At 35.0% G+C, this 17,030-nt stretch overlaps 1 protein-coding gene across 1 annotated transcript in view; it reads left to right on the forward strand.

Moving 5' to 3' along the window:
- Positions 1-13,167, forward strand: part of PGM5 (phosphoglucomutase 5) — a 288,406-nt gene extending 275,239 nt beyond the window's left edge. The window contains exon 11 of the mRNA XM_031943510.1: positions 11,701-13,167. Within this exon, the coding sequence (XP_031799370.1) occupies positions 11,701-11,790 (90 nt within the window). The 3' untranslated portion in view covers positions 11,791-13,167. The remainder of the gene's footprint in view (positions 1-11,700) is intronic.
- Positions 13,168-17,030: the final 3,863 nt, after the last annotated feature.

The raw sequence follows: 17,030 nt of genomic DNA on the forward strand, positions 1-17,030 counted from the left end.
TTTAAATAATTGGGAAAATATTAAGTGCTCTTGGATAGCCTGAACGAATATAATAAATATGACAATACTCCCTAAACTAATCTATTTATTTAGTGCTACTCCCAAGAAACTATTTTAATCACCTAGGAAAAAAAACAACAAAATTCATATGGAAGAACAAAAGATCAAGAATTTCAAGGGAATTAATGAAAAAAAAAACTGAAATGAAGATGGCTTAGCTGTACCTGATCTAAAACTATATTACAAAGCAATGGTCACCAAAACAATTTGGTATTGGCCAAGAAATACATTAGTTGATCAGTGGAATAGTTTAGGTTCACAGGACAAAATAGTCAATGACTATAGCAATCTAGTGTTTGATAAACCCAAAGATCCCAACTTTTGGGATAATAATTCACTATTTGACAAAAACTGGAAATTAGTATAGCAGAAATTAGGTATAGACCAACACTTAACACCGTATACCAAGATAAGATCAAAATGGGCCCATGATCTAGGCATAAAGAATGAGATTATAAATAAATTAGAGGAACATAGACTTGTGGAAGAGGAAGGAATTTGTGACCAAAGAAGAACTAGAGATCATTATTGATCACAAAATAGAAAATTTTGATTATATCAAATTAAAAAGCCTTTGCACAAACAAAACTAATGCAAACAAGATTAGAAGGGAAGCAATAAACTGGGAAAACATTTTTACAGTCAAAGGTTCTGATAAAGGCCTCATTTCCAAAATATATAGAGAATTGACTCTAATTTATAAGAAATCAAGCCATTCTCCAATTTATAAATGATCAAAGCATATGAACAGACAATTTTCAGATGATGAAAATGAAACTATTCCCACTCATATGAAAGGGTGTTCCAAATCACTATTGATCTTCAGAGAAATGCAAATTAAGACATCTCTGAGATACCACTACACACCTGTCAAATTGGCTAAGATGACAGGAAAAAATAATGATAAATGTTGGAGGGGATGCGGGAAAACTGGGACACATCAGTGTTTGCCATGGCCTTTTCCAGCTCATTTTACAGATGAGAAAACTGAGACAAACAGGGTTAAGTGATTTGACCAGGATTATACAACCAGTATCTGAAGATGGATTTGAACTCAACATCTCCCTCATTTCAAGCCCAGTGATCTATCTGCAGAGTCAGGTAGCCACTTCAGAGAAAGTGATAAGAGTGAATAAAAACAAGTGTCAATCCTACAGGTTGGTGGAGATATCTCAGGTTTAGCTATATAAGATAAAAACATTTAGAGTAGGGCTAATCTAATCTCATATTTGAGAAAACTGAAAGTTGGAGAGGTGGGGAAATGTGTCCAGAGTCACAGAGCTGATGCATGTCAAAACTTAGATTAGAATTCAGGTCACCCAACTTCAATTCTGGTGTCCTTTTATTTACAGAAGCTGTATAAATAAGTCCATTTGTTTTGTCTGCTCTTCTCTTTTCTCCTTCTTAGATAGTTGACTGGACAAGGAAATGGGTTCCTCTCCTTGGTACTACTTTCATTGACAGTACATAAATACCTAGCATAGGATGCCAGGGTGCCCAATGTCCTGGTAACCTCGATCCTAGGTCAAGATAATACTAAAATGTTTTCAAAATGCTTTGAGATTTTTAGGTGATGATACCTAATTTTCCTCTTTACAAGATAACAGTGCTAGAAAAATGGAGCGACCTGGTTTTGAACTCTGAGTTCAAATTTACTGGCTTAATCTACTTCAGTTTCATCATATGAAAAAATTGGTATGATGAATAATAATGAGATTTATGCTGTCTAACTCATAGAGACATTTTTTTAAAAAATAAAAATGCTTTGCAAACTTTAAGCCATTATGTAATAATAATTGCTAGAATCTATATGGTGATTTAAAAATAAAGTGATATCTTTGGGCTCCTTTGGGGCTTATTCCATGTGTTATATTATTTGGTTCTTACAACATAAATGTGGGTAATCATTATTGTCATTGTTTCTTCCTTTTATACAAGAGTTAAGGAATATTTAGGATTTATTGTTTGAGTTTTTCATTGAACTTGAACTTAGAGCCCAAGAAATTGGGGCTGGGGAGGGCTGGGAGATTGTCATACTTCTCATGGTACAAATCTACTTTACTGTTCATTGAATGGTATTATCTTATTGTGTAAAGGAAAGAGATTCAGAGGGTGGGGAAGATGTGAAGAATGGCTTGTTTCAATGCAGCTTTAGGAGAACCTTTCACTAAAGTGAAGCACTGAAGCATTCAGTATGTTGAGCACCAAAACTGATCCCCTATAAGTTGGATATATAGCATAGAGTATGCCCATAGAGTATTTCTGATTAACTGCAGGGAAGTAGTTCTCCAGTAGAGCCTAAGTGGCAAATTCCACAAAAAAATAAAATTCCATTTGTATTTTTAAAGATATTAGAAGGAATTTAAAGGACTTTGGAAAAGATGTGAAGTAGCCTTGGAAATTGATTTTTTTAAGATGCTGTCTCAAGATAGAACTGCTCTCTTCTTGATTTTTTGAATTTATAAAAGAACATTTTATAGAGTATTTTTTCACTCATGGAGTTAAATCACTTTTTTAAGTTCTTGGTTTCTTTTAGGAGATTTGCAATTTTAAAAAATTTTTATTAATATTCAGTTGATCAGTGATTCAAGGATACCTAAGGACAAAGAAAAGATAGTTACAAAGTACATATGGGCAAATAGATAGAAAACTTCAAAGAAGACCCCCTGTGAATAATCAAAATCTGCAACCAAGTAATTAATACTTAATAATTTGCAACCAAATCATTTAAAGTGTTCTTAGAGATAACCAAATTTAATTCCAACAGATACTGTGTGGTATAGCAGCACCAAATTTAGAATTAGATCAGAGTTTGAATTCTGGCTCTGTCCCTCATTGTTACCCATTTGACCTTGGTCAAATTATTTGTTTTTCCCATATCTTCAATTACATATAAAATAAAGGAGTTAGACAAAATATTCTCTAAAGTTCCTCCAGATTCTACTATGAAAAAAAAACAATTCTTTAGTAAATCCATGATTTAGGTTAAATTTTTAAAAATCATTTTTTAAAACATTTTTGAAACATTCATGGAATGGTTACTCCAGTGTTACTCCAATACAACACTTCTTTAAATCAAGTTTTACGAAAATTCTGCCATATTATTAAAACTCCTGATGCTGTAGGAATTTACACATTAGCTGTTTAGCAGTAATTCTAAATCTATGCCCTGGTATATATATACTTTGCACTAAAATTTCTCAAAATTGTAAGTCATACAACTCTGAGGCACCACTAAACAGTTCTCAGATTGGCTAAAATGACAGGAAAAAATAATGATAAATGTTAGAGGGGATGTGGGAAAACTGGGATATTTTAGTGCATTGTTAGTAGAGTTGTGAACTGATCTAACTATTCTGGAGAGCAATTTGGAACTATGCCCAAAGGGCTATCAAACTGTGCATACCCTTTGATCCAGCAGTGTCTCTACTGGGCCTGTATCCCAAAGAGATCATTCCAGCAGTGTCTCTACTGGGCCTGTATCCCAAAGAGATCATAAAAGGGAAAAGAACCCATATGTGCAAAAATGTTTTTAGCAGTTCTTTTCATAGTGGCAAAGAACTGGAAACTTAATGGATGCCCATCACTTAGGGAGTTGCTGAATAAGTTATGGTATATGAATGCTATGGAATATTATTATTCTGTAAGAAATGATCAGCAGGGTGATTTCAGAAAGGCCTGGAGAAACTTACATAAACTGATGTTAAGTGAAGTGAATAGAACCAAGAAAACATTATACACAGCAACAGCAAGATTATGTGATGATCAATTCTGATGCATATGGCTTTTTTCAATAATAAAGTGATTCAGGACAATTCCAATAAACTTGTGGTGGAGAAAGCCAAAAAGAGGACTGTGGGGACTAAATGTGAATCACAGCATAGTATTTTCACCTTTTTTGTTTTGTTTGCTTAATTTTTGTTTTCTTTCTCTTTTTTCCTCCTTTTTTGATCTGAATTTTCTTGTGCAGCATGATAATTATGGAAACATGTTTAACATATATTGGATTACTTGCTGTCTTGGGGAGAAGGTGAGAGGAAAGGAGGGAAAAATTGGAACAAGATTTTGCAAAAGTGAATATTGAAAACTCTCTTTGCATGTATTTTGAAAATAAAAAGCTATTATTAAAAAATTATAAGTTATACATAATTCACTGTCTTCTGTACACAAGTCAATCATTTGAAAAGTCACTTGCTTTCATCATACTACTAAAATCATTTTGGACAGCCTTTGTAGCCTCTGCTTGGGTCTCTTCTTATTAGGATTTGATTTCCTCCAGGACAGTATCACTCAGTATGGGCAGAAACACCAGGCTCTTTTTTGATTCTTGATCTGGGCAGATGTCTAATTTTAGCTCAGTAAGCAAAAAATATATAGAAAGCCTATGAATTTCATTATAAAAAAACCCAATCAACCATCTTTTTCTTCAGTGATATACTAATCAAATTGAAAATTTTGAAATAGTGAATTGACAGTCTCAGAATAAATTTCAGTTTCATCTTTTCAAAGCACTAAGTGTCTCTGCCCTGGGGAGTGCAGTCGCACTGTGGAAGTTCTATTGCCCCAGGATGAGACCCCCCCACCCAGTGCAGATTAGAGGCTGCCCTGGGCTGAGCCCCCCTGCAGTGCAGATTTGTGACTGCCTGGAACACAAGCCCTGTGCTATGGGCTGCACAGCTGTACTGTGGTCTGTGGTAAGTCACTCATTTCCGGTGCTGTGTGGGTGTAGCCAGGTCCTGTTAGATTCTGGCATTTTTTGCAGTACCCTCTCCCTTTGGCTTTAATTTCTCTGCTCATCTACTACTTTGCAACCAAAGCAGAGCAGCCAACCTGTGCTAGAGTCCTCCCTGTAAATTTTCCAGCCACAGAGACCACCCCCGCCCCAGTCCGCTCTGTATGCTAGCCTCTGGTTCTATCCCCTACTTGCATTGGCTTGCTTCTGTCACTCAAGACAAACCTTTTCTGCGTTCTTCCAGATTTTCTTCGGCTGGTAAGTTGTACTTCCAATCTTCATGAATTTTACCAGTGAAGCACTATTTTTGAGGCTGAATTTAGTAATTAGTACTGAGGGTATGAGAGGAGTTTAGAATGTCATGTGTGTCTTCTCTGCCATCTTGGCTCCACTCCCCCATCCCCCAAAAAAGAATTTTTTAAAATTTATTATAATAACTTTTTATTGACAGAACCCATGCCAGGGCAATTTTTTACAACATTATCCCTTGCACTCACTTCTGTTCCGATTTTTCCCCTCTCTCCCTCCACTCCCTCCCCTAGATGGCAAGCAGTCCTATATATGTTGAATATGTCGCAGTATATCCTAGATACAATATATGTGTGCAGAACCAAACAGTTCTCTTGTTGCACAGGGAGAATTGGATTCAGAAAGTAAAAATAACCCAGGAAAAAAACAAAAATGCAAACAGTTTACATTCATTTCCCAGTGTTCTTTCTTTGGGTGTAACTGCTTCTGTCCATCATTGATCAATTGAAACTGAATTAGGTCTCTTTGTCAAAGAAATCCACTTCCATCAGAATACATCTTCATACAGTATCATTGTTGAAGTATATAATGATCTCTTGCTTCTGCTCATTTCACTTAGCATCAGTTCATGTAAGTCTCTCCAAGTCTCTGTATTCATCCTGCTGGTCATTTCTTACAGAACAATAATATTCCATAACATTCATATACCACAATTTCCCCAACCATTCTCCAATGGATGGGCATTAGTTTCAATTTCATCATCTGAAAATTGTCTGTTCCTATCCTTTGACCATTTATCAACAAAAAAGAATTTTTTAAAAATTAGAAAATTATATTTCAGTTTTCCCTCTCTGGAGGTACATAGCCTTCATCATTTGTCATTTGAAATTCTTTTGGATCATTGTTTTGATCACAGTGACATGTCTTTCTTTTAATCCTCTTCTCAGTACCTTTATAGTTACTAGATATGGCAAATCCTGGTAAATGGGGTCTTTCTGATGGTCTCGGGTAGCATTTAAAGGAAATCCTTTTGTCTTCTTTCCAATGTGCTTCTACAACTTACTTGCTACTTTAGAAACTAACAAAAGAATAACTTCCAAAGTCAGGAAATCTATGCATTGTATTATCCACCTGAGATCTGATTATATTCTCCTAGCTGATTGATTGAACTGGGGAGAGTACCCATATAAAGAATGGAAGAACTTATTTTCTACACTTAGACATAATGCCTTTGATTTTAATCTCCTTTTCCCTCACAGAACTAAAAACTTTGGATGTTTGTGATCTTATTTTATCCCATGACAGGATTCTGTTATTAATATATTAATATTAATATTAATGTATATTAATATAGAAACTCAGTGTCTGACCGAGGTCACATTCTTGGTGACAGAATTGGGATTAGAACTCAGGTCTTCTGGCTTTTAAGCCACTGGACTCTCCATCAAAAATCATATTCATTTCCTTACATCCCTTAACTCCACACCATATCCCTTAATCCTTTTACCTACTCATTTATCCTAATGAATTAGATGGAAAGCACAGGCCCATGCAAACTATCATCATTAATTTGGAAATGCTGTAACTTTAACTTCTCTGGACACTTGAAATCTTAATTGAATGACACCAATGCACATGGGATAGGGAGCAGATTAAGAGTGAGAAAAGATCGATATAAATGTCAAGGAGATCCCTGATGTGGGCAATCGTTCTCCAAAAGATATTTACTTTAGCTGACTGATTCATTTCTTGAAATTTAAGGTTTACAAAGCACTTTATAATATTATCTCATTTTGTCTTCATAGCAACCCTATGAGGTAAGTGTCATTATTATTCCAAATATAAGTCACTCTTTAAAGAAAATAAAAACTGACTGTAGTGATTTACATCATGGAAATGTTCCTTTGGAATTCATAAAGGAATATAAAACAAATCATAAACCAAATGTTGGCAAGGTGTTTAAGGTGAGTCTTTCAAGACTGAAAAAAATGCAGAGTAGAAGCCTCCAGTTGTTTTAATTTAATTCTGGTTTTAATTATGCAATCTCGTTTCTGTTGACCATTTTATAGCAATGAACTTGATTTTAGTTTCTCTTGATGTCCCCATGCATATTCTTCATAAAAGCAAGCTCTCATACTCAGTAAATATCCTCCCAAAAGAGAGATATGTGGGAGCAACAAAGGATAAAGATGTTGCTATTTCAAATATTGAGTCTACCCCTTTTTAAATTATAGTTTGGGAAGGGGGAAAAGTCAATGAAATAATAATAGCATCCACAGAAATTTACAGGATAATAATAACAAATTCTACAGCATGATGGCAGTGGCTGAAGCTGTCCAGATTTCCAATCATCAGTAAGGCAGTGGTACCATAAGCTCTCCAGCTAAAGGAACTCTATTGGACTTTGGAGTATGGAGCCATCACACACATCCTAGGGTATGCTCAAAGATTTCAGATATAGATTTCCACTTTTTAACTTTTCAGTTATGTAACTGTCCACCTGGTTGTTGATTGTCCTGTTTTGGTCCACAGTTCTTATCTTCACAGGAATTTGGTTCAACTTTCTATTTACTCCAAACTATACAGGGGTTGTGATGATCTCCTGGTTGGTCTCAGCTTTTGGAAGAATCTAGCTCTTCTCAAAAGGAAGGTGGAAAGGAGAGGGATATAGAAAAGAGTATTTATGCCTCGTTTGCAAATTAGTAGCATCAGCTCATTTATATTCAAAGAGGACAGTAGGATTTCCCTTAATATCTTTCAGATGTATGAGTAAATATATCTCTTGTCAGATTAGAGCATCTCTCTTTCTTCTCTCTATCTTGACACAACTCCTGTGCTCTTAAAGCCAAATAGAGCTTATATTTGAATAAAGAAAAAAGCCACTTCATATACTTTCATTTGTGTTTGGATTTGTCATCTAAATGCTATCCAGCTCCTGGAATTCCAAAACAATTATCAAAGGCAGGAAAGGGTAAATTAAAAAAAAATAGACCTTGTCTGGCCAGTCTGGTTTTTGTTAGGCTTGTTACTGCTGAGCATGTTCAAAACTATAGCTTCTTTTTAGTTCTGCTCAAGTTTTTTTTGGAATGTTTTATTCACTTCAAACTTTGAAATAACATCCCTTCCCCCTTTCTTCACACAAGGACTTTTGGACAGCTTTGTATTTTGAGAAATAATTCAGTCCATGTGAGCCAGGAGCAATTTAATTTTGTTTCACTTTATCCTCACTAATCTTTTACAATGTCCATATTGATTAACAACTTCAGGCCTATTCCAATTCAAGACTGCTAAATAGGCTTACACTATGGAAAAATGGCATTTTCTTTCAGATGATAATGAGTTGATTTATAATAGATGTAAATTGCTCCCATATTCAGTATTTCCATTTCAGTGTATTATACTGTTGGGGGATAATTTACTTTATTTCTGGAAACCTAGAACCCTATAAACTGATAATCAACCTGGAATTCTTAAGACTTAGTTTCTGGATACATTATACTTGATTCTTAAAAATATCTGTGGATTTGAAGGTCAATGTAATTAGGAATGACTTTAAACTTTGAGATGTTGATGATAGAGTCAGAATATGATTCTTTAGGCTTATAGCTTTGGAGGAAAAAATATTTTTCCTCCTCTTGGCTAGCATTTAGACCATTATGGAAAGTCTAAAAAAAATTCCAGGAAAGTGATATTGTTAATTTTAGTTACATTTCAGAATAAGCATATATTTCCCCAAATAGTGCTGAATAAAAAAAAATTGAATGAATTTAATTATTATTCATCAGAATTTTATTGGCTTGACTTTCCAATTAGTAGTGCTGCTGCTTAAGAATTAGAAAACTTAAGTGTCTTTCTCCACTGATTTTTCCTTTGTTTTATCCACTTATTTAGCCTGTTTCCCCATCTGTCAAATGAGCTCAGGAAGGAAATGGCAAATCAAAATAACCATAAATGAGGTTACAAAAAAATTGGACATAACTGAAAAACAACGAAAAAAGAAATACTGCTTTCCTCTCTTTTCCACCATCTGCTTTCTTACCTCTCAGGGATTTTGCATAGATCATTTCCTTTTCCCTTCTCCACCTCTTAAAAAATCAATGGGCAGAGTGGTGTAATAGATATATAGCTGATCTCAGAATCAGAAAGATCTGGGTTCGAGTTCTGCCTATGACACATACTGGCTATATGACCCCAGGCAAGTCCTTAACTTCTCAATGCTATAGGCAACTATTTAAGATGAAATGAAGCTGCCAACTTCCATAGATGGCCTTTCCTCACTTGGTAGTTCCCTAATAACAGGTCCTATCACTTTCCTTGACCTTGTATAGTTAATTTCATTCTGCCTTAGATGGTACTTCTTACAATGCAAACATACTTTTTAGCCTCCTTCCTTCTCTTCGGACCCCTATTAATTCAGTCCATAGATATTCCTTGAGCAATTAATTTCTTGGTCAAGACATTGTGTTAGGTACCCAAGGGTAAAAGTGCACTATGAATTACCATTCATGCTTAAGAAAGGCTTGATTTCTCTCTTTGTCTATCTCTCTATTTTGCCTATCTATCTATGTATACATCCATCTATCATATATATATATATATATGTATATATATATATATATGTGTGTGTGTATTATACATCAATCTATCATCTATCTATCTATCTATGCATTCATCCAGCCCTCTATCTATCTATCATATCTATCTATCAATGTGCTGCGGTGGCTATAGTGATGGGCCTGGAGTTAGGTAGACTCTTCCTAAGTTCAAATCCATCCCAAGGCACTTTTCTAATCCCAAGGCACTTCTCTAACTATGTAATTCTGGGTAAGTCCTCAATGCTGTTTTCCTCAATTTCCTCATCTGTAAAATGAGCTGGAGTAGGAAATGGCAAACCACTAGACTCTCTTTGCCAAGAAAACTCCAAATGGGATCACAAAGAGTTGAATGTGACTGAAAATATGACTAAACAACACATCAAATTTATCTAGATTTATCCATCCATCCATCTATCTCCAATCTATTTGTCTATTCAGAATAGTCCCATCAATTCACAGAGCAATAATGGTACAAACAAAAATCTGGCTATGATATGGTGAAAGAAATCTTTAGTGAAAAATAAGGGAGCAAAAAGAAAAGATAGGAGTAAAATAGAATGTAAAGTGACAAACTGAACTGAATCTGCAATTTGAGCTGCTTGAAATCAGAGTTCTGAACTTCTTTTATGCTAGGCTGCATGTTCATTTCATCTTTTCATACATATATTTGCTTAATATAAAATAATTATTTTCATTGTTTATATTTTGGATACTCCTCAAAGTATCTAAGACACAACTTTGAGAACCTACACAAAACCCTCTAGCTATCTCTTACCTTCCTTTTATTAAACCTACTTCCCCTAAAGCCCAATGGGATGTAAATTCATTTTCTTTTTTTATGTCTAGAATTGAGGATAGTACTCATATATAGCAGATGCTAAAAAAATGTTGGCTGAATTAAAGTCAATTGAAACATCATCATTTGAGACAAATAAGTCACATTATTCAACTGTATTTTTTTTCTGTAAATATAGTATAGTTCTGTAGTTAACTATTGTTGCCATAGTATGATTTTGCACTTTCTTCTTGTTGCAATTGAAACAATTTTTTTAGGAAATGAAAATTTACATCCCATTGGGCTTTAGAAGTAGGTTTAATAAGGGGAAGATGAGGTAGCTAGAAAGTTTTGTGCAGATTCTCAAAGTTGTGTCTTAGATAATTTCAGGGGTGTCCAAGATGTAAATAATGAAAATTTTCTTCTCCAGTAAATCCATTTGTCAAAGTCTGAGGCTGAATTTGAACTCAGTTGTCTCTTCCTTAAATAAACTGTTAGTGAAAGTACTTAGTATATATCACCTTTTGAAAGACAAATTAATACCTTACTTGTAGATGTCATTCACTCTATTCTTAACTCTAGTAAACAAGCTTCTTGGATGCCAAAGGAAGAAACAACTTTTTTTAGAATTTAATTTTTAAGATGAACCAACTAGAATAGAAAGCTGCTGAATGACCCACTTCCATGACAGAAACCCTGTATTGTTATAGGGTCTCTGCCCTCAGGGGTTGGTGTCCTAGGCTCTTAATAGCATTCAGCCTATGCCAGTGCTCATAACTAGCCTTAAACTACTCAAAGCTAGGATTCTGATTTATACTCCTGAATCTCTTGTCTTTTGCTTATGCTTAAAGTCTTAGCCATCCCTTCCTTTCTTGACTTTGGGCTACATATTCGTTTAGCCTAAAGCCAGCATTATGTAGTGAGAGGGAATAGTTAAAGTCCACTGGACCTGATAGATCCACCAAAGTATTCTAGCTCACCCTTTCAATACCATATCTGTATGCTGTTATTCCAACCTATTATCATCTTTATTTTATAAATGAAGATACTGAGGCAGAGGCTAAGTGACTTGCTCAAAGTCACACAGCTGTTATTATCTGGTACAGGATTAAAACTCAGATCTTCCTAACTCCAGTTTCAGTATTTTTATCAACTGTGCCACCTTGCTGCCCATACTGTATAACCTATCAATTTTTATTTTAATTGCTAGGTTAATTAATAACCAAGCAATTTAATATAAAATAAGAATGAATACAACTTTGTTTACCATGTTTTTTTTTCCATTTCAGGCTGTGCTGAGTCCTCTCATAGCTATTGCTTTGAAAATTTCTCAGATCCATGAGAGGACAGGTCGTCGGGGACCTACTGTCATCACCTGAACTAAGGATGGCTCATAGCTCCAGGGTCACAAGAGAGCATCAAGAGGGAGACCTGTCTTTCCTGATGCCTTCTTGCTACCTGACTGTGTCTTTTATGACTTTGAAATGGTATTTTGTTGTTGGGAAGGGAAGTGAGATGGGTGGGAAAAGAAGACTTTAATTTCATTTCAGCCTTAGCCAATTGCATTGGCTCACTAATGCAATTATGTATTTAATAGTCTATTAGAGCTGCAATATCTTTTCAGACCTTCCCTCATAAGTAATTCACAATAAACAATTAAATTCCCCCCTCCCCCTTTCCATCTCTAGATCTCAGCACTCACAAAGAGAAAAGAAGTGAGTTGAGAAACAAGTTGAGTGGCCTATTTGTTTTATACTAGCTCAGCATGACAAAACATTCATAATTAAGGAGAGAGAGTAAAAGCAGTGCCAGTATGGAGGGTGCTAAATGAATTTAAAAACCATAGAGTCCCTGGGGCAACTAGAAGTAGTTATCCAGGGCAACTGGACCTCAGTAATTTGGAGGAGGATTTCAGTGTCTATAGCAGATCATATGGAAAGAGCAGACTGTTTCCATAAGACCCCACTGATCACTAGCTGCCTGTTCCCATCAATTCTTATCTTCCTATCTTCTTCTTGAATCCCCACCAAAGCTTCCTCTCAAATACATTTGCACTCTTCTAATAGTACATATCAATGGGGTATCTAACCATTTACTATCTAAAGAATGGAAAGAAATGAGAATTTTGGTTGAAATACCAAAGTTCTCCTAAACTTACAAATCTATCATTTGTTGGCAATGAGGAGAAACTCTTCATTGGGAAATCTATATGGAAATAGGCATATTTAATTTTCCCAAGCTTTGAACATGTCATAAGACACGTCATTCTGGGAGGTCAAAATCCCCCAACACTATCTTGTTGATTATGCTGAATAGTGTATCCGTCTGACCTTGAAATGGCTGCTGAGAGTGACACTTGACTTATTTATAGACCTTGGGATAGAAAAAGAGCCAGGAAATCCTTGTAAGAATTTGGAAAACAGATGGACACATCTTGCTTTCTTCACTGGGGAAACGATACTGCAGTTGTAGTGACATGCCTCTGTATTCCACAAGAAACACAAACATCTTATGCATGAGATTTATTTGCATATTTTGCTTCCTTGGGAATAAACACACTCATCAACTCACTTATGGAGATAGCTTGGGGTAGTCTGATTGCATGGTAAAATACTTATGGCTATGGTGAAAGTGTGCTCGATTGGAAAAATGTCCCCAAGAAGTAAAAATTTTCCTGTTTTCTATGTATGCATCTGTCAAAATTCACAATGATATTTAGTAGTTAATTAAAAATTGGAATGCTATATTTCAGTCTACATCAAGAGTTGTGAATTTTTCCTCTACCATTTCTCAAAGTGATACTTTAAAAAGAATTTTTTATCCTTTCTTGTGTCATGGACCCTTTGGAAGTCTAGTAAAGATAATCCCTTTTCAAAATAATATTTCTAGATCCATAAACTAAAATACAGAGGAATGCAAAGCAAATCATTTATATTGAAATACACTCAGGAAAATGTGTTTTTAAAAATTCATGGGACTTCTGACCAAGATGGAGGAAAGGACACACGTCTCTACTTAAACTTCTTCTTTGCTCTCAGAATACTTTATTTCATGACAAGGCCTCCAAATTAACACTTGACTGAAAAAAAACACAAATAATTACCAATAGAAGATATCCTTGAAATTCTTCAGAAAAGCTCATGGGTGGGTATGGTTAGATCAAGCACAGACTGAAGACAGGCAGCTAGCAAGAGTATGGCAGGCAGCTCACACTGAGCAGACTGGAAAGGGGGTAGGATGTGATCTCAGCCGTTTCTTCAGGGAGAATTTTACCACAGTATGGCCACTTTGCCCTGGTAGTAAACCAGTAGATCAGCACAGAAAGCTATAAACACAGGGGGTAAAGACTATAACCCCAAAAAGCTAGGGTCTCTTGGGACCTGTCCACACCCACCTGGAGTGTCTCAGCACCCTCTCAGAATCTCAGAGTGCATACACAGCACAGTCATTGCTGTTCTGCTATGCCTCACTGCTACCCCCTGCAGTCTATAAAGGAAACTCAGTAATACCATCCAGCCCCACCCCACCCCCCCAAAGAAAAGCAGACTGCGTTTGTTACTTTTTTGTTGTTGTTGTTGTTAATTTGTTTTCTTTGATTCTTCTTTGACAAAATGAGCAAAAAATTAAAATGGGCTCTAACTATTGATACCTTCTATATGGATAAAGAGCACACTTTAAACCCTGAGGAGACTAAAAACAGACTGTCTATAGATGAATCCCCAAAGGGGAATATGATCTGGTCCTCAACAATCAGAAATCTCATAGAAGAAATTTAAAAGGCTCTCACAAGAGAGCTAGAAGAAAAATGAGAAAAGGAAAGGGAAGCTTGGCAAGAGAGTCTGTATGAGTCATCCCACTCATTTAAAGATAGAGTGGATAAAGAAATCAAATCCTTAAAAAGCAGAATTAATGAATTAGAAAAAGAAAATAGTTCTCTAAAAAATAAAATAGGTGAAGTGGAAAAAAGTTCCATAGAACAAAACAACTCACTTAAAAACTCAATTGAACAATTAGAAAAGGATATTTTAAAAGTGAGTGAAGAAAATAATTCATTAAAAATCAGAATTGAACAAATAGAATTGAATGATTCAAGGAGACACCAAGAATCAGTCAAACAAAACCAAAAAAATGAAACAATGGAAAAAATGTCAAATACCTTCTTGGGAAAATAACAGACCTGGAAAATAGATCTAGGAGAGATAATCTGAGAAATATTGGACTTCCTGAAAAACATGATGAAACAAAGAGCCTGGACACTATTTTCCAGATGTTATAGAAACAGAGGGTAAAATAGACATTGAAAGAATTCATCAATCACCTACTGAAAGGGACCCTAAAATCAAAACACCAAGAAATATAGTGGCTAAATTCCAGAACTATCAGACCAAGGAAAAAATATTATAAGTTGCTAGAAAAAAGCAATTCAAATATAGAGGAGCTATAATAAGGATTACTCAGAATCTAGCAGTGTCCACATTAAAAGATCAAAGGGCCTAGAATCTGATATCCCAAAAGGCTAAGGAACTTGGTATGCAGCCAAAAATAACTTACCCAGCCAAAAGGAGCATTTTTTTTTCCAGGGAAGAAGATGGACATTCAATGAAATGGGGGAATTTCATCTATTTCTGAAGAAAAAACTGGAACTAAACAAGAACTTTGATTTCCAAATATAGATCTCAAGAGAAACCTAAAAAGGTAAAAAGAAATCTTGGGACCTATATTTCTGTTATGAAGATATATAAAGAATACATGTATAATTTGTTCTAGAAACTAGAGGTGTAAAGGAAACTGTACCACAAAAAGAGTAAAGTGGAAGTACTACATCTCACAAAGAAGGACAGGAAAGCTATTATATCTCAGAGAAAGAATGGAGGGGGATGAACATTGTGGGTATCTTACTCTCATCAGAACTGGCTTAAAGAGAAAAATATTAGATATTCGATTTATGGTGAAACTTCTTCTACCTCATTGAAAAGTGAGAAAGGAAAAGGGAAAAGGGAAGGAGTAAGGTAAGAGGAAGGGAATACAGAAATTGTGAGGAGAAGGGGTAAGATACAGGGAGGAACTCTAAGGTGGGGAAAAGAATACTAAAAAGGGAAGGCTGTGAGGAGCAAATGGTGCAAGTTTAATGCTGGGGAGAGGGTTAAGAGGGAAGGAAAGGAGAAAAGCATAAGCAGGGGTTAACAAGATGGCAAGTAATGCAGAATTGGTAATTTTAACCATAAATGTTAATGGGGTAAACTCCCCCAAAACGAGGAAGCACTTAGCAGACTAGATTAGAAGTGAGAATCCTACAATATGTTGTTTACAAGAAACACACTTGAAGCAAGGTGATACATACAGAGTAAAGGTAAAAGATTGGAGCAGATCACTTCAGGTAAAGTCAAAAAAGCAGAGGTAGCCATTCTGATCTCAGATCAAGCAAAAGAAAAAATTGATCTAATTAAAAGAGATAAGGAAGGGCACTTTATCTTGCTAAAGGGTAGCATAGATAATGAAGCAATATCAATATTAAACATTTATGCACCAAGTGATGTAGCATCTAAATTCTTAAAAGAGAAATTAAGAGAGCTGCAAGAAGAAATAGACAGCAAAACTATAATAGTGGGAGATCTGAACTTTGCACTCTCAGAATTAGATAAATCAAACCACAAAATAAATAAGAAAGACGTCAAAGAGGTAAATAGAAATCTAGACAAGTTAGATATGATAGATCTCTGGAGAAAACGAAATGGAGACAGAAAGGAGTACACTTTCTTTTCAGCAGTTCATGGAATCTATACAAAAATTGACCATATATTAGGATTTTAAAACCTTAAATGCAAATGAAATAAAGCAGAAATAGTAAATGCATCCTTTTCAGACCACAATGCAATGAAAATTACATTCAATAAAAAGCCAGGGGAAAATAGACCAAAAAATAATTGGAAACTAAATAATCTAATACTAAAAATGATGGGGTGAAACAGCAAATCATAGACATAATTAATAACTTCATCCAAGAAAATGACAATAATGAGACATCATACCAAATGTGTGGGATGCAGCCAAAGCAGTAATAAGGGGAAATTTCATATCTCTCTAAAGGCCTACTTGCATAAAAAGAAAAAGAAAAGGTCAATGAATTGGGCTTGCAACTAAAAATGCTAGAAAAGAAACAAATTAAAAAACTCCAATCAAACACTAAACTTGAAATTCTAAAAATAAAAGTAGAGATTAATAAAATTGAAAGTAAAAAAAAACTACTGAATTAATTAATAAAACAAAGAGTTGGTTCTATGAAAAAAAATAGACAAACCCTTAGTAAATCTAATTTAAAAAAGAAAACAGGAAAATCAAATTGTTAGTCTTAAAAATTAAAAGGGAGAACTCACCACTAATGAACAGGAAATTACAGCAATAATTACGAGTTGCTTTACCCAACTTTATGCCAATAAATTCAACAACTTAAATGAAATGGAAGAATACCTTCAAAAATATAGCTTGCCCAAATTAACAGAGGAAGAAGTAAACTGGTTAAACTGTTCCATCTTAGAAAAAGAAATAGAACAAGCTATTAATCAACTCCCTAAGAAAAAGTCTCCAGGACCAGATGGATTTATATGAGCAAAATTACAAA

This window comes from Sarcophilus harrisii, chromosome 1, assembly GCF_902635505.1.
Source record: "Sarcophilus harrisii chromosome 1, mSarHar1.11, whole genome shotgun sequence".
Lineage (NCBI taxonomy): Eukaryota > Metazoa > Chordata > Mammalia > Dasyuromorphia > Dasyuridae > Sarcophilus > Sarcophilus harrisii.